Source organism: Chanodichthys erythropterus, chromosome 18, assembly GCF_024489055.1.
Source record: "Chanodichthys erythropterus isolate Z2021 chromosome 18, ASM2448905v1, whole genome shotgun sequence".
Taxonomy (NCBI): Eukaryota; Metazoa; Chordata; class Actinopteri; order Cypriniformes; family Xenocyprididae; genus Chanodichthys; species Chanodichthys erythropterus.
In genome coordinates this window covers 39201774-39226483 of record NC_090238.1, presented here as the reverse complement: position 1 = coordinate 39226483, position 24710 = coordinate 39201774, and the positions used below count along the sequence as shown (strand labels likewise).

Below are 24710 nucleotides of genomic sequence, written 5' to 3'. Positions count from 1 at the left end.
AGGATTCACTGGATTATTCATAAAAATCATAATGGACAAACTGCTTCGGTTTAGAGTTGCAGAGCGTCAGGACTTGAACATATGAGATAAAACAACATTTGAACTGTAGAAAAAACCTTAATAATAATACATTTTTAATAACCCTTTTTTTATTTGCAAATAAAACATTTGCAAACTAAATATATTAAATAAACTAAACATAAATATATATATATATATATATATATATATATATATATATATATATATATATATATATATATATATACTAACATACTTAAAAGGGGCTGTATGTAAGAATCTCCATGTAGTATTTACTTTTTTATTGCCGTTGTGTGAACAGCTTCTAATGAAACTGAAAAAACAAAACCTTCCCTGACTTCCTAGGTCATCTATGAAAGCCTGTATTGTTATGTGAAGGACTCGGGATGTTTTTTTTTCAGTCAAAAGAATGTGACGTTTACTCTCTTCTGTTCAATGACACATGAAACGAATGCTTATACAATGTTCAGGATAAAAATGCTGAAAGAGTCGTTCTGTACTGTAATGTCAATGTGTCGTGATTCATTCAAACTATAGTCTCAGAGTCAGATCTATATAGTCTATAGTCTCAAATATACTTATAATCACACTATCATAACACTGTAATTTTAATGACATGACGCGGTGAATCTCAGAGCTGGTCAAACATATCCACATCACTATTATCAGATGCTTTCTGAACTGCTGTTTTCTCATTTTTGTTGTGTGTTTATTGTGTCACTGAAATGAAAGTGCGCTGCATATATTTACATATTCATCTAAACGTCGTTCTCAGCAGCATGGATGGCGTCGGGATGATCGTTAACAGTATATATCGCTGCAAAGGTATTTCACACTTCTTTTTACTTCTAAGAGAATAATAGAAACAACTTTGTGTGATTATATCGGTGAGTATATGCAACTGCAGTTCATTTAACGGCCACTGCTGTCGCCAAAAACAAGGGTTTCTGAATTCTACATACAGCCCCTTTAAGAAATGTTTACCACATATATAACATTTACAAAAAAAAATTAAAGTGGTTATACACAAAAATATATTATTCATATTACAAAGAAACACTCATATATGTTAAAATCAATGTATTTAAGAGTTTTGTGTTGTAAAATAAAGTTTGATTTTTAAGGCAATCACACACATATGGAGCTCAGCCTCTGCTCATGGTTTGGGTCTCAATGTGATGAACGATCAGAATCAAAGGAGTCAAAATGAGAGAATGCAGACAAACACAGACAGACAAACAAACAGACAAAAAGATGGACAGACAAACAAACAAACAAACAGACAGACAAACAGAGACAGACGGACAGACAAAAATAAACAAGCAAACACAAACAGAGACAGACAAACAAACAAACAAACAAACAAACAGACAGACAGACAGACAGACAGACGGACAGACAAACAGACAGACAGACAGACGGACAGACAAACAAACCGACAGACAAACAAACGGACAGACAAACAGACAGACAGACAGACGGACAGACAAACAGACAGACAGACAGACGGACAGACAAACAGACAGACAGACAGACGGACAGACAAACAAACAAACCGACAGACAAACAAACAAACAAACAGACAGACAGACGGACAGACAAACAAACAGACAGACAAACAGACAGACAAACAAACAAACAGAAAGACAGACAGAAACAGACAGACAGAAACAGACAGACAGACAGACAGACAGACAGACAGACAGACAGACAAACAAACAGACAAACAAACAAACAGACAGACAGACAGAAACAGACAGACAAAATAACAAACAGACGACAGACAAAAACAAACAGACAAATAAACAGACGGACAGACAAACAGACAGACAGACAGACAGACAGACAGACAGACAGACAAACAGACAAACAAACAGACAAACAAACAAACAGACAGACAGACAGAAACAGACAGACAAAATAACAAACAGACGACAGACAAAAACAAACAGACAAATAAACAGACGGACAGACAAACAGACAGACAGACAGACAAACAAACAGACAGACAAACAGACAGACAGACAAAAACAAACAGACAAATAAACAGACGGACAGACAGACAGACAGACAGACAGACAAACAGACAGACAGACAGTCAAACAGACAAACAAAAAAGCAAACAAACAGGCAGAAAAACAAACGGACAGACAAACAAACGGACAGACAGACAGACAGACAGACAGACAGACAGACAGACAGACAAACAGACAGACAGACAGACATACAGACAAACAAACAAACAGACAAACAAACAGACAGACAGACAGACAAAGAGACAAAAACAAAGAGACAAACAAACAGACAGACAAACAAACAGACAGACAGACAGACAGTCAAACAGACAAACAAAAAAGCAAACAAACAGGCAGAAAAACAAACGGACAGACAAACAAACGGACAGACAGACAGACAGACAGACAAACAGACAGACAGACAGACAAACAAACAAACACAGAGACAGAAGGACAGACAGACAAACAAACAAACAGATGGACAGACACATACAGACAAACACATACAGACAAATACAGACAGGCAGATAGACAGTCACAGATTGTCACCTGGGCAGGTTGTACAGCGGTGCCATTCTGAAACACGCCACCACGGCTCGCTTCCGCTGCTTAGACAACAACTTCTGCCACACACACTTCTTAGAGCGCAACGGCTGTTCAACCTAAACACACATTACAGCGAGTGAGTTTGTCCTGACATGAATATTTGAGGAAAACTTTCATCATACATTTCTTACACAATCTCCTTTTTTGACTTACACTGAATATTAATCTTCTAACATCTATGCATATTTATTTAATTTAGGAAATGCAAATCTAGTAACTGCTTCTATACCAGGGGTCCGTGTGTTGATGAAATGCTAACCGTGAACATGTGAATGTGTTGTTAAATTATTTAAATATTAACTCAAAATCTTCAGAGGACTTTAAGCAAATATTTGATCTCAAAGGGGTTCGGCTGATGAAAAATGTTTGGGAATCGCTGCTCTAAATATACAATATCCAAATCTCTGTATCTATATGATCTGTGAGTGTGAGATGTTGTGACGTGACCTGACCTGCTCCAGGTGGAAAACAGCGGCCGAGATGCTCTGGATTCGCTCGATGCTTCTCTCCGGGTCTGGCGTTTCCTCCGTCTTCACCATCACGTCCTTATAAAGGTTGAGCTGCCACTGGACGGCCGGATCCTCCGACTGTGTGAGAACACGAGAGTCTCGTTCAGCAGCGGCCGCTGATGTGTGTGTGTGTGTGTGTGTGTGACGGACTGACCTTCTCCTGCAGGTGCAGGTTCTGTCTGATGTGCTCCTTCACCTCCTCATCTGTGTCCTTCTAAACATCCAAACAAAAGCATCTCATCACAAACACGCAAACACACCTGTGACCTTTGACCCCTGACCCCAGTGACCCTCGTACCAGGCCGTATCGTGTCTTGGCCAGCAGGATGAGCTCCTGGTCGCCCGGCGTGCACATGTTCAGTCCGATAGGCAGCATCTTCTTCAGCGCCGCCACGATCAGAGACGTCTGGACGGAGTAGAAGTCCCCTCGACGCTTTTTGTGCTTCCGTTCCTGATCCTGACCTCCGGACTGACAGAGACACACACGTCAACACACACCGTCAAGAGACGTCACGCGGAAATAAATCACAGTCAAAATAGATTATACTTTACATAAAGAAAAAGAAGCTGATTTAAAGAGGTTTTGCATTGTGACTTTATTTTCATGAAAATTAATCTAATTACTGTATTGAAAAAAAAAATATATACATATAGTAATTAAAATGTAGATTTATATATAAATAATAATAAAATATATAATATAAATAATTCTTAAATGGCAATGCTTCTTATCTCCCTCCTAATCACATTACTGTAATGCAACAAATATAAATTAAGTAATTATTTAGTGAATAATAAATATTACTTAAAATGTAAAGTAAGTTTGATTATGAAAACAATAAAAAAATGTCACAATGAAAAACATTTCAATGATCCTAAAAAAAACACTTCATTTTCTTCATGCAAAATATAACTTGTTTTGAGTTTGTGAGATTCACTCGCCTGATAAGACACAAATACTGATAAACTGTTTAACACAACAAAACTAAACAAATGCTACAGAAATAATCCTCCTCAGAGACATCTGTACAAGCTTCTGCTGTGTAAATTAATATTCATAAACAATATTTAAAGAAGAAAACACTAACACACACACCAGAACGGCACAAACACCAGCGACGACAACATCTGACATGTGAGACGCTGCGACAGATCAAACACGGACACACACGAGACACGGATCGAACCAGCAGGAGCTTTAAACTTTCATCATCATCATCATCATCATCATCACAAAACCACCGGCAGCTTACAGGGGTCAATCACAAACTGCTGTTATTCTGCACTAAAACTATGAAAAAAGGCTTGTGACATGACTGTCATGGCGGCCGAGAAAATCCACCGTTTTTTACAAATACTACACTTGTACCACAAAGTGATGTTTTAAGAGTTTTTAGGCAAGAATGTAGTTGTTTAGACCTTAAATCTGTGACCCATATTTAATCATAGCGCCTATTTTACTATTTGTTTTGATGCTTTCGCAGATGTGAGCTCCAGCAGTCCTTCAGAGCTCGAGTACCCGCCGAGAACAGCTTCACGGAGCTTCAGGGATTTGCCGCTGGCTCTTATGTATATAGTGATTCAACATAATTAATTTGGAGTATATCAAACAGGCAATCTTTGGTCTAATTTTTCAAGAGCAAAAGGGGAAAATTTAATTTCATAACTATATTTATGCTATATTTAACATTAAATCTGTACTAGAGTGCTACTTTTGTACGTTTGACTGAATTGTTTGCTTGCTTGTTTTAGCGCTGTCATGGGAAATCCCCTTAACTTTTAAAAGGACAAAGATATCGCAGTTAAGGGGATTTCCCATGACAGCGCTAAAACAAGCAAGCAAACAATTCAGTCAAACGTACAAAAGTAGCACTCTAGTACAGGATTAATGTTAAATATAGCATAAATATAGTTATGAAATTTTGAAGCATATTGTATTATAAGTTTGTTTTAGCGCTGCCATGGGAAATGCCCTTAACTTTTAAAAGGACAAAGATATCGCTTTCCTCTGCGGACATTCAAACTGATATATTACAGACATCGACCTGAAGAATGAATGCTATATCAGATGCACGTTTAGTCGATCTCTCTCTCATAATACTCTACATAATACAACACGCTTCAATAAAATGACTCAACGTTCCTTCATTACTAGTTCTAAAGTGACGTTTCAGAATTAGAAACAGATATTGGACTCAACTGTTAAACTGTCAACATGAGATTTGAATCAGTGGCGGAAGGAAGTAGTTCCTCACAAAAGAGGTTTTAAAGACACTCCGTTGTTATTTCTTATTTATTTACACACTTGTGCCATCAAACTGTTGTATAAATGCAATATCACACGGGTAGCCGTGCGTTATAGCTGTATATCAGCACTGTGATTACCTGCGACCGAACCACAGCTGTGCTGATATACAGCCATATCGCACGGTTACTCGTGTGATATTACTCATTTTATATATATATATATATATATATATATATATATATATATATATTCTATTTATTTATTTATTTATTAAATGCCTTGGCAACTATATGATACAAAATAAGTATAAAGTGAAGTACTGAAATGACTACAATTTAAATAAAACAACTTAAAGCTGAATAGAAATATAAAAAGTCCTAAAAACATATGATAATGACAAAAGCACATAACAAAATTACTGAAACTTTAACTACAATAAAAAAACCCCCCTGAAAATATAAAAATAAAACTCCAAATATTAATACATACTATAATAGCATATAAATAATACTAATATTGCACTGTCTCAACCCGATCGCACTAATATTGTGTTTCTGCCGATGTTTAGAGACAGAAGACTGACGGAAACAGACAGAAAGCAGAAAGAAGGAGAAACCAGGCAGAAGATCCAGAAATCACAGCGACACACACGACCGTAGGAACCGCAGTACTGATGATGTCATGCAGATCGAGTACAGGAGTGGAGCTGAAGCACATGACACACACACACACACACACACACGTGTTTCAGCTCATGCACCAGACTGTACCTTGGGTAGGAATGACTGTGCATGAAGGAGAAGGACAGAACAAGCACAGGCAGTTAGAGAAGTACAGTTCACACAGGAAACGTTCAACTACTGCTCATCCAGATATCAGAACCAAATTAATTCAGTTTGATATTAATATTGTCCATTTCCTGTGCGACTTATTTAATGATTTTGGTTATAAAAGTGATTGAATCAAAAGCTATATAAGTTGTGTTAATATAGCTTTGCATTAATAAATACATGCGTTTAGTCATCAAGGTCGATGCGTTTATGATTGGCATTTGTTCTCCTGTGAAAACAAACCTAACAGTGATGAAACAGCGAAGGAAGTTCAATCAGGAGGATATTAGTATGTGATATTAGTGAGTAACGGCTGGTTGAGTGTGTGTTCATGAAGATTAAACTATTCAAATAAACGTGTGAGAATAAGAACAGAGAGAGAGAGAGAGAGATTGTGTCTTTAACCTTCAAATTAAAGTCAACATGTGACACACGTTCACTTGTTTCTGCTCACCAAGTCTGTGTTTATTTGATCAAAAATACAGTAAAAATTATGAAATATTATTAGAATGTAAATCAGCTGTTTTCTATGTGAATATATAGTAAAGTGTAATTTATTCCTGTGATTTTCAGCATCATTACTCCAGTCTTCAGTGTCACATGATCCTTCAGAAATCATTCTAATATGATGATTTGCTGCTCAAGAAACATTTATGATTATTGTCAGTGTTAAAAACAGTCACATTTTTTGTGGAATCTGATGCATTTTATTTTTCAGGATTCTTTAATGAATAAAAAGTTCTAAAAGAACAGCATTTATTTGAAACAGAATCTTTTGTAACATTATAAACGTCTTTATTGAGTCACTCGTACCTTGGCCAGCTTGGTTTTACTGTCACCGGTGAGGAAGGAGAGATTATTGATCTCGTTCTGAACAACAAAGTTCTGCTCCTCCCTCTTGAAGTTCTGCAGAGAGTGAAGATCTTCATCAGCTCTGTGTTTCTGAGACTGATTTAAATAATGTGATGTAATTGAAGCTGCTCTTACGTGAGATTTACACCACAGGATGAAGATTTCTGCCACCATCCTGAAGAGCTCGTTAGAGTCGGCATCGGGTTCCTTCAGCCAGCGAGACCTGAAACCAGCCGACAGATCAGATGAACCGCAGGAGCTAGTGATTCATTACATCAGACACGTCTACATTTACCATTAAACTAATCAATATAAAACACAGTGTAAATCAGAGAACCGTGAACATGCAAATGTGGTGTTGAATTATTGAAATATCAACTCAAAATCTCAGGGGTAAATATCTGAGCTCAAAAAGGAGTCTGATGTCACGTGACTTTATCTGATGACATCAGTCACCGGTGTTTGTGCTCCGTCACCTGTTGTTGTCCACGTAGCGGATGAGCATGGGGTAGAAGGCGTACAGGTCTCGGCACAGCACCGCAAACTCATCCAGAATCAGAAGCTCCGCCTCCTGGGTGTCGGCCTTGCTGTCTGCCTTCAGAAGCTCCTCCTCTGACACCACCTTCACCGTCTTCTTCTTCAGCTTCTCCAGCGTGGGCAGGAAGTGAGTCTTCAGCAGGTCGGCTCGTGCCTTACTGATGATGGGCTGAGCGTACACTGAGACACACACACACACACACACACACACACACACACACACAATCCAGATTCTGCTTAATTTCACATACAGTACTATACAGTAGGGAAGTAGGCAGGAATTGTATCTGTATTATTTAGTATGCATGATTAGGGTTAGTTTGTTCATGTAGTGCAGATACTGTAGCACACTACAGGTATTAGAACACTAAACAGTAGTTTCTGAATGAGCGCTTTAAATAATAACAATGATTTTTTGAGTTCATGATTGTTGTTTTAGTACAATTGATGTACTATTACAGTTTCTATTAATATTTATTTAATTTTGAGGAAGAATATTTTGGTTCAGGATTATTATAGTCAACTAATACTAAACAACATTAAAAAAGACGCAACAGATGCAGACACAACACACGCAGAAGCAGACAGCACCCAAAGACGCAACAGACGCAGACGGAACGGACGCAGACACAACAGACACATGCAACACACACACAACAGATGCAGGTGCAACAGACACAAGACACAAAACACGCAACAGACGCAGACACGACACAAAACAGATGCAGATGCACACGCAACAAACGCACACGCAACAGACGCAGACACAACACAAAACAGACGCAGACTCACACGCAACAAACGCAGATGCACACACAACAGATGCAGATGCAACAGACGCAGACACAACACACACAGAAGCAGACAACACATGAACACGCAGACACATCAGACGCAGGCGCAACAGACACAAGACACAAAACACGCAACAGACGCAGACACGACACAAAACAGATGCAGATGCACACGCAACAAACGCACACGCAACAAAAGCAGACGCAACAGACGCAGCAGATGCAACACACGCAGAAGCAGACACAACAGATGCAGGCGCAACACGCAACAAACGCATATGCAACAAATGCAGATGCAACACATGCAGACGCACACGCAACAGACGCAGATGCAACATGCACATGCAACAGACGCAACATACGCAGACGCAATAGATGCAGATGCAACAGACAAACGTAACACACATCGATGCAATAGATGCAGATGCAACACACGCAGGCACAACAGACACAAGATGCGCAACCGATGCAGATGCAACACGCAACAGACGCAGACACAATACAAAACAGATGCAGACACACACGCAACAAACGCAGACGCAACAGAAGCACACGCAACACACGCAGACGCAACACGGACAAAACAGACGCAACATACGCAGACGTAACAGACGGACGCAACACAGGTCAATGCGTTTCTATTAATATTTAATTTTGAGGAAGAATATTTTGGTTCAGGATTATTATAGTCAACTAATACTAAAAAACATTAAAAAAAGATTTCTTGCAGACGCAACAGATGCAGACACTACATACGCAGAAGCAGACAACACACGCAGGTGCCAGCGCAACAGACACAAGACACGCAACCGATGCAAACGCAACATGCAACAGACGCAGGCACAATACAAAACAGATGCAGACGGACACGTAACAAACACAGACACAGCAGCAGCAGACGCAACATATGCAGAAGACGCACACGCAGACAAAACAGACGCAACATATGCAGACGCAATATCTGCAGATGCAACACATGCAGACGCACACACAACAGATGCAGATGCAACATGCACATGCAACAAACGCAACACGCAGACACAACAGACAGACGCAACACACTGATGCAATAGATGCAGATGCAACACACGCAGACACAACACACAACAGATGCAGACACAACACAATCGCAACACGCACACGCAACATACATAGACAACACACGCAACAGACGCAAACACAACACACACAGAAGCAGCAGACGCAGAGGCAATTTTAATTTTAGTTAACATTTTAGTAATTTTGTTGTGCTTTTGTCATTTTTTATTATTTTAATAAAAGGTACACTATGTAACTTTTGGCTCTCTAGCAGAATTGAACCCAGTGTTTCTAGAAGCAGAAGTTCGGGAGGAAGTTCTGCTCACCAGCGATGCGCTTCATCCAGGAGGCCTCGTCGATGCCCAAATTACTGTTGAGGATCTTCAGGATGTTTCCCAGGACGAGGCTCAGGTGTTCGGAGGTGACGGTGGTGCTGCAGACGCCGACGGGCCGGTTCTCCGGGCCTCGCTCCCACCAGTAGGACAGGTAGTTGCACAGCATGGGCAGCACCACCTCGATGACGTGCGGCATCTCTGTGTATCGAGCGCCAGACTCAGACATGTCATTAATGTCCTTCATCAGAGCGTCCAGACGAGGCATCTCAGGACACACGTCCTCCACGCTCTCCGGCATCCCTACAACTGACACACACACACACACACACACACACACACACACACACACACACACTCACTGCTGCAGCTTTACACAAATATACATGTTTATATTACATGAATAGTTGAACTGATGTGTCACACGTGTTTATTGGTTTCTATCAAGTAACTTCAAATATAGTTCATCATCATCATCCTCATCAATATTTACAGTTGTAACGTAAAAACTGCAATAAAAACAACAGATTTGCACCTGTGCCGTCACTGAATGAACCCTAGTAAGTGTGTTATTGTGTCACTCACTGGCTCGTTCACGAGACGTTTTTGTGTTGAACACAGAGCAGGGGTTGTGTTTGTTGAGCTGCGGCTCGAGGAAGGCAACGGGCATCGCACCCGCTAGAGTCGCCAAACACTCGCCCAGCGCCGGGAGCTGCCTACAACACACACACACACACACACACACACACACACACACAAACACAAACACACACACAGACGTTTGTTTTTGTGAATTGTGGGGTCATTCCATAGGCATAATGGTTTTTATACTGTACAAACTGTAATTTCTAATCACCATAAACTACCCCTATCCCTAACCCTCACAGGAGGATGGAGTAATGTCCTCATAAATCACCCTCTTCTTGTAATACCTATGTCATACACATGTCATTATACACATTTGTGTCCTGATGTCACAAAAACACACACACACACACCCCCAACAGAAGCAGATGCAAAAGACGCAGACACAACATACACACACACGTAGATGCAACAGACACATACGCAACACATGCACACGCAGAAGCAACAGATGCAGACGTAACACACGCAGATGAAACACACACACGCAACAGACGCAGACACAGCAGACACATACGCGACAGACGCAGACACAACAGACGCAGACGCAACAGACGCAGACGCAGCAGACGCAGACACAACAGACGCAGACGCAGCAGACGCAGACACAACAGACGCAGACGCAACAGACGCAGACGCAACAGACGCAGCAGACGCAGACACAACAGACGCAGACGCAGCAGACGCAGACGCAGCAGACGCAGACGCAACAGACGCAACAGACGCAACAGACGCAGCAGACGCAGACACAACAGACGCAGACGCAACAGACACATACGCAACAGACGCAGACGCAACAGACGCAGACACAGCAGACGCAACAGACGCAGACGCAACAGACGCAGACGCAACAGACGCAGCAGACGCAGACGCAACAGACGCAGACGCAGCAGACGCAACAGACGCAGACGCAACAGACGCAGACGCAACAGACGCAGCAGACGCAGACGCAACAGACGCAGACGCAGCAGACGCAACAGACACATACGCAACAGACGCAGACGCAACAGACGCAGACACAGCAGACGCAGACACAACAGACGCAACAGACGCAGACACAGCAGACGCAGATGCAACAGACGCAGACACAGCAGACGCAGATGCAACAGACGCAGACACAGCAGACGCAGATGCAACAGACGCAGACACAACAGACGCAGACACAGCAGACGCAGCAGACGCAGATGCAACAGACGCAGACACAACAGACGCAGACACAGCAGACGCAGACACAGCAGACGCAGACACAGCAGACGCAGACACAACAGACGCAGACACAACAGACGCAGACACAACAGACGCAGACACAGCAGATGCAGCAGACGCAGACGCAACAGACGCAGACACAACAGACGCAGACACAGCAGACGCAGCAGACGCAGATGCAACAGACGCAGACACAGCAGACGCAGACACAGCAGACGCAGACACAGCAGACGCAGACACAGCAGACGCAGACACAGCAGACGCAGACGCAACAGACGCAGACACAACAGACGCAGACACAGCAGATGCAGACGCAACAGACGCAGACGCAACAGACGCAGACGCAACAGACGCAGACACAACAGACGCAGACACAACAGACGCAGACACAACAGACGCAGACACAGCAGACGCAGACACAGCAGACGCATACGCAACAGACGCAGACACAGCAGACGCAGACACAGCAGACTCATACGCAACAGACGCAGACACAACAGACGCAGACGCAACCGACGCAGAAGCCGCAGAATCACCCGCCGAAGAAGCAGCAGACGCAGACACAACAGACGCAGACACAACAGACGCAGACGCAACAGACGCAACAGACGCAGCAGACGCAGACACAACAGACGCAGACACAACAGACGCAGACACAACAGACGCAGACACAGCAGACGCATACGCAACAGACGCAGACACAGCAGACGCAGACACAGCAGACACATACGCAACAGACGCAGACACAACAGACGCAGATGCAGACACAACAGACGCAGACACAACAGACGCAGACGCAACAGACGCAACAGACGCAGCAGACGCAGACACAACAGACGCAGACACAACAGACGCAACAGACGCAGACGCAACAGACGCAGACGCAACAGACGCAGACACAGCAGACGCAACAGACGCAGACGCAACAGACGCAGACGCAACAGACGCAGCAGACGCAGACGCAACAGACGCAGACGCAACAGACACATACGCAACAGACGCAGACGCAACAGACACAGACACAACAGACGCAGACGCAACAGACACATACGCCACAGACGCAGACGCAACAGACGCAGACGCAACAGACACAGACACAACAGACGCAGACGCAACAGACACATACGCAACAGACGCAGACGCAACAGACACAGACACAACAGACGCAGACGCAACAGACACATACGCAACAGACGCAGACGCAACAGACGCAGACACAACAGACGCAGACGCAACAGACACAGACACAACAGACGCAGACGCAACAGACACAGACACAACAGACGCAGACGCAACAGACACATACGCAACAGACGCAGACGCAACAGACGCAGACACAGCAGACGCAGCAGACGCAGACACAACAGACGCAGACGCAACAGACACATACGCAACAGACGCAGACGCAACAGACGCAGACACAGCAGACGCAACAGACGCAGACGCAACAGACGCAGACGCAACAGACGCAACAGACACATACGCAACAGACGCAGACGCAACAGACGCAGACACAGCAGACGCAGACGCAGCAGACGCAACAGACACATACGCAACAGACGCAGACGCAGCAGACGCAACAGACACATACGCAACAGACGCAGACGCAACAGACGCAGACACAGCAGACGCAGCAGACGCAGACACAACAGACGCAGACACAACAGACGCAGACACAACAGACGCAGACACAGCAGACGCAGACACAGCAGATGCAGACACAACAGACGCAGATGCAGACACAACAGACGCAGACACAGCAGCAGACGCAGACACAGCAGATGCAGACACAACAGACGCAGATGCAGACACAACAGACGCAGACACAGCAGACGCAGACACAGCAGACACATACGCAACAGACGCAGACACAGCAGACGCAGACACATCAGACGCAGACACAACAGACGCAGATGCAGACACAACAGACGCAGACACAACAGACGCAGACGCAACAGACGCAACAGACGCAGACGCAACAGACGCAGACGCAACAGACGCAGACACAGCAGACGCAACAGACGCAGACGCAACAGACGCAGACGCAACAGACGCAGCAGACGCAGACGCAACAGACGCAGACGCAGCAGACGCAGCCGCCACAGACGCAGCAGCCGCAGACGCAACAGACGCAGACACAACAGACGCAGATGCAGAAAAAACAGACGCAGACACAACAGACGCAGACGCAACAGACGCAGCAGACGCAGACGCAGCAGACGCAGACGCAGCAGACGCAGGCAGACGCAGACACAGCAGACGCAGACGCAACAGACGCAGACACAGCAGACGCAACAGACGCAGACGCAACAGACGCAGACGCAACAGACGCAGCAGACGCAGACGCAACAGACGCAGACGCAGCAGACGCAACAGACGCAGACGCAACAGACGCAACAGACGCAGACGCAACAGACGCAGCAGACGCAGACACAACAGACGCAGACGCAACAGACGCAGACACAGCAGACGCAGACACAACAGACGCAACAGACGCAGACACAGCAGACGCAGATGCAACAGACGCAGACACAGCAGACGCAGACGCAACAGACGCAGACACAGCAGACGCAGATGCAACAGACGCAGACACAACAGACGCAGACACAGCAGACGCAGCAGACGCAGACACAGCAGACGCAGACACAACAGACGCAGACACAGCAGACGCAGACACAACAGACGCAGATGCAGACACAGCAGACGCAGACGCAACAGACGCAGACACAACAGACGCAGACACAGCAGACGCAGACACAGCAGACGCAGACACAACAGACGCAGACACAGCAGACGCAGACGCAACAGACGCAGACACAACAGACGCAGACACAACAGACGCAGACGCAACAGACGCAGCAGACGCAGACACAACAGACGCAGACACAACAGACGCAGACACAACAGACGCAGACACAGCAGACGCATACGCAACAGACGCAGACACAGCAGACGCAGACACAGCAGACACATACGCAACAGACGCAGACACAACAGACGCAGATGCAGACACAACAGACGCAGACACAACAGACGCAGACGCAACAGACGCAACAGACGCAGCAGACGCAGACACAACAGACGCAGACGCAACAGACACATACGCAACAGACGCAGACGCAACAGACGCAGACACAGCAGACGCAACAGACGCAGACGCAACAGACGCAGACGCAACAGACGCAGCAGACGCAGACGCAACAGACGCAGACGCAACAGACGCAGACGCAACAGACACATACGCAACAGACGCAGACGCAACAGACACAGACACAACAGACGCAGACGCAACAGACACATACGCAACAGACGCAGACGCAACAGACGCAGACACAGCAGACGCAGACACAACAGACGCAGACACAACAGACGCAGACACAGCAGACGCATACGCAACAGACGCAGACACAACAGACGCAGACACAGCAGACGCAGACACAACAGACGCAGATGCAGACACAACAGACGCAGACACAGCAGACACATACGCAACAGACGCAGACACAACAGACGCAGACACAGCAGACGCAGACACAACAGACGCAGATGCAGACACAACAGACGCAGACACAGCAGACGCAGACACAGCAGACACATACGCAACAGACGCAGACACAGCAGACGCAGACACATACGCAACAGACGCAGACGCAACAGACGCAGACACAACAGACGCAGATGCAGACGCAACAGACGCAGACGCAGCAGACACATACGCAACAGACGCAGACACAACAGACGCAGATGCAGACACAACAGACGCAGACACAGCAGACGCAGACACAGCAGACACATACGCAACAGACGCAGACGCAGCAGACACATACGCAACAGACGCAGACACAACAGACGCAGACGCAGCAGACACATACGCAACAGACGCAGACACAGCAGACGCAGACACATACGCAACAGACGCAGACGCAACAGACGCAGACACAACAGACGCAGATGCAGACGCAACAGACGCAGACACAACAGACGCAGACGCAACAGACGCAGACGCAGCAGACACATACGCAACAGACGCAGACACAGCAGACGCAGACACATACGCAACAGACGCAGACACAACAGACGCAGACACATACGCAACAGACGCAGACACAACAGACGCAGATGCAGACGCAGACACAGACATACACTCAACAGACGCAGACACAGCAGACACATACGCAACAGACGCAGACACAGCAGACGCAGACACAGCAGACGCAGATGCAGACGCAACAGACGCAGACACAACAGACGCAGACGCAACAGACGCAGACGCAGCAGACACATACGCAACAGACGCAGACACAGCAGACGCAGACACATACGCAACAGACGCAGACACAACAGACGCAGACACATACGCAACAGACGCAGACACAACAGACGCAACAGACGCAGACACAGACATACACTCAACAGACGCAGACACAGCAGACACATACGCAACAGACGCAGACACAACAGACGCAGACGCAGCAGACACATACGCAACAGACGCAGACACAACAGACGCAGACACAGCAGACGCAGACACAGCAGACGCAGACACAGCAGACGCAGACACAGCAGACGCAGACGCAACAGACGCAGACACAGCAGACGCAACAGACGCAGACACAGACATACACTCAACAGACGCAGACACAGCAGACACATACGCAACAGACGCAGACACAACAGACGCAGACGCAACAGACGCAGACACAGCAGACGCAACAGACGCAGATGCAACAGATGCAGCAGACGCAGACACAGCAGACACAGACACAGCAGACGCAACAGACGCAGACGCAACAGACGCAACAGACGCAGACGCAACAGACGCAGACACAGCAGACGCAGACACAGCAGACGCAACAGACGCAGACGCAACAGACGCAGCAGACGCAGACGCAACAGACGCAGACGCAGCAGACGCAGACGCAACAGACGCAGACGCAACAGACGCAGACGCAACAGACGCAGACACAACAGACGCAGACGCAACAGACGCAGACGCAACAGACGCAGACACATACGCAACAGACGCAGACGCAACAGACGCAACAGACGCAGACACAGCAGACGCAGCAGACGCAGACACAGACATACACTCAACAGACGCAGACACAGCAGATGCAGACACAACAGACGCAGACACAGCAGACACATACGCAACAGACGCAGACGCAACAGACGCAGACACAGCAGACGCAACAGACGCAGACACAACAGACGCAGACACAGCAGACGCAACAGACGCAGACGCAACAGACGCAACAGACGCAGACACAGCAGACGCAACAGACGCAGACACAACAGACGCAGACACAACAGACGCAGACGCAACAGACGCAGACGCAGCAGACACACGCAACAGACGCAGACACAACAGACGCAGACACAGCAGACACATACGCAACAGACGCAGACACAACAGACGCAGACGCAGCAGACACATACGCAACAGACGCAGACACAGCAGACACATACGCAACAGACGCAGACACAGCAGACACATACGCAACAGACGCAGACGCAACAGACGCAGACACAGCAGGCGCAGACACAGACATACACTCAACAGACGCAGACACAGCAGACGCAGACGCAGCAGACACATACGCAACAGACGCAGACGCAACAGACGCAGACACAGACATACACTCAACAGATGCAGATGCAACAGACGCAGACGCAACACACACGCGCAGCAGACGCAACAGACGTACACACAACACACGTAACAGACAACACACACACATACAAATAAACATGCAGCACGCATACACAACACACATGCACACACAACAGACACGTGTACACACAACACGCACACAGACAATACATGGACACACACACACACACACAGTACACAGCATAAGAGCATGTCAAACACATCAGCTTCAGGTAAAGAAGGCTCTGGGATCCGCTCACCGCTCCACATAGATGTTTTTTCCAGTCCCCAGAGCATATAAACTGGTGAGGATCCGATAACACGACACCTGCACATCATCCACTGAGAAAACAGCCAGAAAATACAAGCATTAATGTTCATAAAGTTTAATCACACAAAGATAATTACAGGGCCATTTGAAGTCAGCGTAAATTACATTTACAATCATTTTTATTTACTTAACATTACATTATATTACATTCACTCTTCAGAGCAACTCCAGCTTAACCAGAATTATATTGCAGTGCAACTATTGACAATATTTTTAATAATTTTAATAATTTTTATTATTATATTTTTAATTTATTAATATAATAGGATAATATAAAAGGATTTTTTTCCTTTATAATAACATCATAAATCGTTAAATAAGAGCAGGAACATGGGCATTCGCGAGGATTAAGCGACTCACGCAGCAGGTCGCAGCCGAACTGATGTTCAGTGATGTGTTCGAACAGCGCGGTCAGGATGGGCAGCAGAGCCACGGTCGTGTAGTTGATGTTCTGCGAGACGCCCTTCATCTGGCTGCGCGAGTGAGTGAACTTGCCCAGCTTCAGGTTCTCCAAGGTCTTCTCCAGATCCTCAGCTGCGTTCTCAAAGAACGTCCTCAAACCGGCTTTGACCAGCTCAGATCCGGACTTCATCACGGTCCTGCGAGAGAAACCATCCTACAGCATCACCGCATCAGATCTGCTAATGCACTTACATCACAATAACAAAAGTTTAGACAAAATTCAAAATGTAACATTTAACTTCTGCATAGAAGTGGAAAAATAAGTTCAAATATTCAATTTAATGTCAAAGAACAACATAAACAAGTTATAAATCAATCAATCTGTCGCTCAACATGTAGTAAAATACAGATATATCATGCATTTTCTTCTGTCACTGGTCATTATTCTAACCTTGAAATCATAGTTAGGCATAAAACATTGTCCTAAATGTGGGAAAAAATACATATAAAGTCATATAAGTTAAAAATAAGCGGGCCCAGTATCGAACCCTGAGGTACTCAACTAATAATACAAGCTGAGGATGAGGAAAACTTACCCAAAGCTACAGAGAAAGTCCTGTCTTTAAGATAAGAACTAAACCCTTGATGCCGACCCAATGTTTTAGACGCCAAACAAGGATACTATCATCCACAGTATCAAAGGTAAGAGATCTAGTAAACTAAGTCAGCTGCAAGCAAAACATTGTTTGACACTTTCAGCAAAGCTGACTCAGTATGACGTCCCAGAGCAAAACAGGCACTATTTTTGTAATCACCAAGAAATATAATGCAATGCAAGGAGCCGTACCTGGTGTCCAGTGTGTGTGCGAGGATGTGCAGACAGCTGACCATAGTGGTGGAGTCACTTCCTGCAAACACACACCAGAAAGCACTGAAAACCACCAAATCAATGAACATCACAGAGACACAGAGAGAGAGACACGGTGATCTTACCAAACAGAGAGATCCTGTGTCTAACCAGAGCGGCCAGCTTACAGAACAGACTAGAGCAGAGCAGCAGGAAGTGAAGGAGACAGCGAGAGGAAGAAGAAACGGAAGCTTAAACAGGTGAAGAGCGAAGAATCACAGCTGATTGAGTTACAGGTTTATTAACCAGTAAAATATTCATCAAAATAAAAAATACAAAAAAATGGTGACTTTTTGTCTCACAATTCTGAGTTTATATGTATAGTAAAAATGAGAATTGCGAGACAAACTCGGAATTGCGAGCAATAAGGTCGGAATTGGAAAAAAAAATACAGAAATGCGAAAAAATGAAGTCAGAATTGCAAGATATAAACGTCGAAATTGTGAGATATTTTAAGAAATGATCCGAGTAAAAGTTCTGAGAAACAAGCTTCCATATAAATGTGCTGCGAACAGATTTATAAACGATCAAAGTAATTAAACATTTTACGATGAGATACATATTTACATAATCATGTGACATAAGATGCTCCATCACCTGGTGACCATCTCTTTCTCCTTGTTCGACGCATATCCGCTGCTGCTCAGATTCTTAGTGGGCGACGACAGGAAGTAGAGCGAGTGATTTTTAAAGTACTGGTCTATGAGGGGGAGGAGCACCTACAGGAAGTACAACAGGCAAACAGAAAATTAAACACAGTATAGAGGTGAAAGAGAACTTAGTTCAGTACTCACACGCTGTGTGACAGGCTTTTAGCGTGAAAAGCGAATGTCAGAACAGCGTGCGAATAAAAAGTTTAACTGGCAAGGCTTTAAAACATGCAAATAATCATTTTCATGATGAGGAAGAACTGCAATGTCATGTGAGCGTAACCCTACTGCACTTTCAAACCTTAGCAAAGAACTTGATCTCCTGTTCATGTGGTGACCTGTCGTTCTTTCCACTGGCCGCCATCGCCTCTGAAACCAGCGAGAGTGACGGTTAGTTCATGATCTAAAGAGAACCTGTGAGTGTGTGGGGAATCACATGACTTCAGACTGAAGAAACCGACCGAGGTGAGCGATGAACTCCTGCGCGGAGTCCACATATTTCAGCAGCTTCTTCAGAAACTTGTATGCGAAGCGTTTCTCCATGGAGGAAGAGTCCTGCTCCATGTCCTTCAGACCCCTGGAAGGAAACACAGCTGCACCGTTACACTCAGTTCCTCACGTGAACACGCGTGTAAAAGCGCACACGTCTGCACCTGCTGATGGAGTATCCGTTGATCTGGAGGAAGCGGAAGAGATCTTGCGCTCTGTCTCGGTCCTTGGCTTTCTCTTTGGCCGTGAGCGTGTCGTACGGCACCAGCAGTGGATGCGTTCCTCCTGCACCCGAGAGCACACGTCACATGTCACGCATGACCTTCACACGCCACAATCACTCAGAGCTGAAAACAAGAGAGACAAACCTCTGGTTCCCAGATCACTCTTCTTCTTCTTGGCCCAGATGTTGTGATAGTTTTCAGCCACCACCTCAACCATCGACTGAAGAACAGACAAACAAAAACCTAAAATTATATATACACAATTCTAAAATTCTAAAATTATAATTATACACACCTTAAATATAAATACTTATCATTTATTGAATATAGATTAAATACATTAAATTTCCTCAATTAATTATTATTATTGATTAATAAATGCTGTAAAAATATATCACTCATTGTTAGGTAATGCATACATTTATGTTAACAAAGATTTCTAACATTTATTACTGCATTTTTTAAATTAAAAATGTGTCTGGTATCATTAGTTACATTTTAATTTATTTTTATTATCTGATATTAACAAAGATGAATAAATTCTGTAACAATATATCAGGTAATGCATGAATTAATGTTAAAAAATTCATTAATTATTAATTTCAATATTTATTAATGCAATCTTTCAAAAAATTTTTGCATCTGGTAACATTAGTTGAAAATGTTTATTTTTATTAAATAACAAAGATGAATAAATGCTTTAAATATATATTGCTCATTTTTAGATAATGCATAAATGAATGTTGACAAATAATTTCAACATTTATTTATTAATGCATTTTTAATCAAAAATGTATATAGTAACATTAGTTAAAATTGTTTAATAATTTTATTAACTAATATTAACAAATATTAATAAATTCTGTAAATAATATATTGCCCATTGTTTGGTAATGCATTAATGTTAACAAATAAATAAATTATTTATTCATTTAAACATTTATTAACGCATTATTTTAATCATATTTTGTATCTGGTAAACACTAGCTAAAATTGTTTATTAATTTTATTAACTAACATTAATAAATTCTGTAAATAATATATATTGCTCATTGTTAGGGAATGCATAAATCAATATTAACAAGACCTTATCATACAGTGTTACCCAGTTAAAATTACTGTAACATGTCAGTGCTTTTTTTAATTCAAATTTTAGTTAACCATAAAGTCCAGCTGTTCAACACAAATCTACAGATGTTTGCTGCTGGTTTGCGTGCGTCACCTGCAGTTCTCTGGACAGCTGGACGCTGCTCATGTCCAGTGGATTTGGATTGAAGCCATTACCCTGAAAACACACAATAACAAACACTACAGTACTGAATCTGATATGAATCTTCTGTATAATCGTATTGTCCTATGATCTTATTTGAGGCTGCTGGACTGTTATTGATTAAATCATTGCAAACGATTAAACACAAAGACACCTGAGAGGCCTGTGAGATCCGCCGCATCTCTCTCTGCTGAAACATGGTTTCTCCTTCTTTGGTCCGGTCGATGCTCCAGCCCATCGCTAACATGCTCTTCAGGGACTCGCGCACCGTCCAGCGGTAAACCTCCTTCTCCTGCGGGCGGAAACACTCACGCTAAGAGTCAAAGATCACATAATGCTGGATGTTCTGAGGGCTGTTTTGTACCTTCTCTGTGAGCGATTTGTAGGATCTCAGCATTGGGTGAATTTTTGCTTTTTCATCAACGGTTTCTCCGTGTTTCCAGCCCAGAAGCACCTGAACACAACGAAAACATCTTTCTTTTGTTTAGTGTGCTCTCTATGTATTTCTACAGCACTTCATACAATACAGATTGATTCAAAGCAGCTTCACAGTGATAAATGGGAAAATAACAGGGTTAATGTTGCAAAATTCATCAGTTATGACACAAACTCAATTTCAGCTGTAAAGCCGCTCTATAGAAAACAATACCGTTATTATTCAGATCAAGTGCTGTTCTCATCTGATAGTGTCAGAGCAGATAAATCATCAAAATGAAGTGAGTTTTTGCATAAAACAAGAACAAATATCTGCCAATGGGGTCAGAAGAATAAACGTTTACTCAGTGATAGATATTAGTTCTTGTATAAAGCGCTCTTTACTTGTGCAATATAGAGGTTGTTACTCGTGACATATTGCTCTACTTACTCGTGGGATATTGCGCCTGTTACTCGTGGGATATTGCTCTAGTTACTCGTGGGATATTGCGCCTGTTACTCGTGCGATATTGCGCCTGGTACTCGTGGGATATTGCTCTAGTTACTCGTGGGATATTGCTCTAGTTACTCGTGGGATATTGCGCTTGTTACTCGTGGGATATTGCGCTTGTTACTCGTGGGATATTGCTCTAGTTACTCGTGGGATATTGCGCTTGTTACTCGTGGGATATTGCTCTAGTTACTCGTGGGATATTGCTCTAGTTACTCGTGGGATATTGCGCTTGTTACTCGTGGGATATTGCTCTAGTTACTCGTGGGATATTGCGCATGTTACTCGTGGGATATTGCGCATGTTACTCGCGGGATATTGCTCTAGTTACTCGTGGGATATTGCGCCTGTTACTCGTGGGATATTGCGCATGTTACTCGTGGGATATTGCTCTAGTTACATGTGGGATATTGCGCCTGTTACTCGTGGGATATTGTGCCTGTTACTCGTGGGATATTGCTCTAGTTACTCGTGGGATATTGCTCTAGTTACTCGTGGGATATTGCGCCTGGTACTCGTGGGATATTGCGCCTGTTACTCGTGGGATATTGCGCCTGTTACTCGTGCGATATTGAGGTTGTTACTCGTGCGATATTGAGGTTGTTACTCGTGCGATATTGAGGTTGTTACTCGTGGGATATTGCTCTAGTTACTCGTGGGATATTGCTCTAGTTACTCGTGGGATATTGCTCTAGTTACTCGTGGGATATTGCGCCTGGTACTCGTGGGATATTGCGCCTGGTACTCGTGCGATATTGCGCCTGTTACTCGTGCGATATTGAGGTTGTTACTCGTGCGATATTGAGGTTGTTACTCGTGCGATATTGAGGTTGTTACTCGTGGGATATTGCTCTAGTTACTCGTGGGATATTGCTCTAGTTACTCGTGGGATATTGCTCTAGTTACTCGTGGGATATTGCTCTAGTTACTCGTGGGATATTGCGCCTGTTACTCGTGGGATATTGTGCCTGTTACTCGTGGGATATTGCTCTAGTTACTCGTGGGATATTGCACCTGTTACTCGTGCGATATTGCTCTAGTTACTCGTGGGATATTGCACCTGTTACTCGTGCGATATTGCTCTAGTTACTCGTGGGATATTGCTCTAGTTACTCGTGGGATATTGCGCCTGTTACTCGTGGGATATTGCGCCTGTTACTCGTGGGATATTGCTCTAGTTACTCGTGGGATATTGCGCCTGGTACTCGTGGGATATTGCGCCTGTTACTCGTGGGATATTGCGCCTGTTACTCGTGCGATATTGAGGTTGTTACTCGTGCGATATTGAGGTTGTTACTTGTGCGATATTGAGGTTGTTACTCGTGGGATATTGCTCTAGTTACTCGTGGGATATTGCTCTAGTTACTCGTGGGATATTGCACCTGTTACTCGTGCGATATTGCTCTAGTTACTCGTGGGATATTGCGCCTGTTACTCGTGGGATATTGCTCTAGTTACTCGTGGGATATTGCTCTAGTTACTCGTGGGATATTGCGCCTGGTACTCGTGGGATATTGCGCCTGTTACTCGTGGGATATTGCGCCTGTTACTCGTGCGATATTGAGGTTGTTACTCGTGCGATATTGAGGTTGTTACTCGTGCGATATTGAGGTTGTTACTCGTGGGATATTGCTCTAGTTACTCGTGGGATATTGCTCTAGTTACTCGTGGGATATTGCTCTAGTTACTCGTGGGATATTGCGCCTGGTACTCGTGGGATATTGCGCCTGGTACTCGTGCGATATTGCGCCTGTTACTCGTGCGATATTGAGGTTGTTACTCGTGCGATATTGAGGTTGTTACTCGTGCGATATTGAGGTTGTTACTCGTGGGATATTGCTCTAGTTACTCGTGGGATATTGCTCTAGTTACTCGTGGGATATTGCTCTAGTTACTCGTGGGATATTGCTCTAGTTACTCGTGGGATATTGCGCCTGTTACTCGTGGGATATTGTGCCTGTTACTCGTGGGATATTGCTCTAGTTACTCGTGGGATATTGCACCTGTTACTCGTGCGATATTGCTCTAGTTACTCGTGGGATATTGCACCTGTTACTCGTGCGATATTGCTCTAGTTACTCGTGGGATATTGCTCTAGTTACTCGTGGGATATTGCGCCTGTTACTCGTGGGATATTGCGCCTGTTACTCGTGGGATATTGCTCTAGTTACTCGTGGGATATTGCGCCTGGTACTCGTGGGATAT

The 24710-nt window shown here is 44.5% G+C and overlaps 1 protein-coding gene across 1 annotated transcript in view; it reads right to left on the bottom strand.

Moving 5' to 3' along the window:
- LOC137006957 (ryanodine receptor 3) overlaps positions 1-24710 on the bottom strand; it is a 139156-nt gene that overhangs the window by 33071 nt on the left and 81375 nt on the right. The window contains exons 54-75 of the mRNA XM_067368130.1: positions 21945-22034; positions 21735-21872; positions 21533-21595; positions 20455-20530; positions 20251-20371; positions 20059-20174; positions 19899-19966; positions 19545-19666; positions 19034-19083; positions 18888-18948; positions 17999-18237; positions 17568-17649; positions 10389-10519; positions 9798-10112; positions 7579-7819; positions 7238-7325; positions 7064-7156; positions 6191-6205; positions 3471-3641; positions 3327-3386; positions 3116-3250; positions 2607-2719 (exon numbers count right to left, since the gene is read on the bottom strand). Coding sequence (XP_067224231.1) covers positions 2607-2719; positions 3116-3250; positions 3327-3386; positions 3471-3641; positions 6191-6205; positions 7064-7156; positions 7238-7325; positions 7579-7819; positions 9798-10112; positions 10389-10519; positions 17568-17649; positions 17999-18237; positions 18888-18948; positions 19034-19083; positions 19545-19666; positions 19899-19966; positions 20059-20174; positions 20251-20371; positions 20455-20530; positions 21533-21595; positions 21735-21872; positions 21945-22034 — 2588 coding nt within the window. The remainder of the gene's footprint in view (positions 1-2606; positions 2720-3115; positions 3251-3326; positions 3387-3470; positions 3642-6190; positions 6206-7063; positions 7157-7237; positions 7326-7578; positions 7820-9797; positions 10113-10388; positions 10520-17567; positions 17650-17998; positions 18238-18887; positions 18949-19033; positions 19084-19544; positions 19667-19898; positions 19967-20058; positions 20175-20250; positions 20372-20454; positions 20531-21532; positions 21596-21734; positions 21873-21944; positions 22035-24710) is intronic.